This window comes from Pygoscelis adeliae, unplaced genomic scaffold (assembly GCF_000699105.1).
Source record: "Pygoscelis adeliae isolate BGI_AS28 unplaced genomic scaffold, ASM69910v1 Scaffold585, whole genome shotgun sequence".
NCBI lineage: Eukaryota > Metazoa > Chordata > Aves > Sphenisciformes > Spheniscidae > Pygoscelis > Pygoscelis adeliae.
In genome coordinates, this window is record NW_008824801.1 from 133,277 (window position 1) to 133,778 (window position 502).

The 502-nt window shown below is 66.3% G+C and overlaps 1 protein-coding gene across 1 annotated transcript in view; it reads right to left on the reverse strand.

Moving 5' to 3' along the window:
• Nucleotides 1-502, reverse strand: part of LOC103916901 (glucagon receptor-like) — a 9,408-nt gene that overhangs the window by 5,161 nt on the left and 3,745 nt on the right. The window contains exons 7-8 of the mRNA XM_009323968.1: nt 482-501; nt 36-167 (exon numbers count right to left, since the gene is read on the reverse strand). Coding sequence (XP_009322243.1) covers nt 36-167; nt 482-501 — 152 coding nt within the window. The remainder of the gene's footprint in view (nt 1-35; nt 168-481; nt 502) is intronic.

Consider the following 502-nt stretch of genomic DNA (forward strand, 5'->3'; position numbering starts at 1 on the left):
GGGGGCTTTGCCCTGGCCGTGCCCTCCCCGCAGACCGAGCCGGCGAGGGGTGGGATGGCAAAGCCACCGGCCGAGGCAGGGCTGAGCCCCAGCGCTGGGCAGGAGAAGCTGCAGCGGGTACGTACCTCCTTATTGGCAAAGCAGTACAGCACGGCCACCAGGAAGCCCTGGAGGGAGAGCAGGGGAGTGAGCCCCCAGCGCCACCCCCTCTGCTGGGGCTGGGATGGGCTTTAGTCTCCCCAGGTCGTTTCTGGGTGCTTTTGGGGCTGAGGTCCCCCTGCCACCGCTGCCTCAGAGAGCACAGGAGGCACCATCACGTACTCAACAACAGGGCTGGGGGTGGGAGAGCCGGTGTCCCCCTCCCTGAGCCCAGCCACAGGCTGGGGCACCATGGGGAGAGCAAGCTGGATGAGGGACCCCCTAATTCTTGCTCCAGGGTGTGCCCAGGGCAGAGCAAGGACATGTCACGCTCCCACCTCACCTGGAAGGAGTTGAGGAAGAG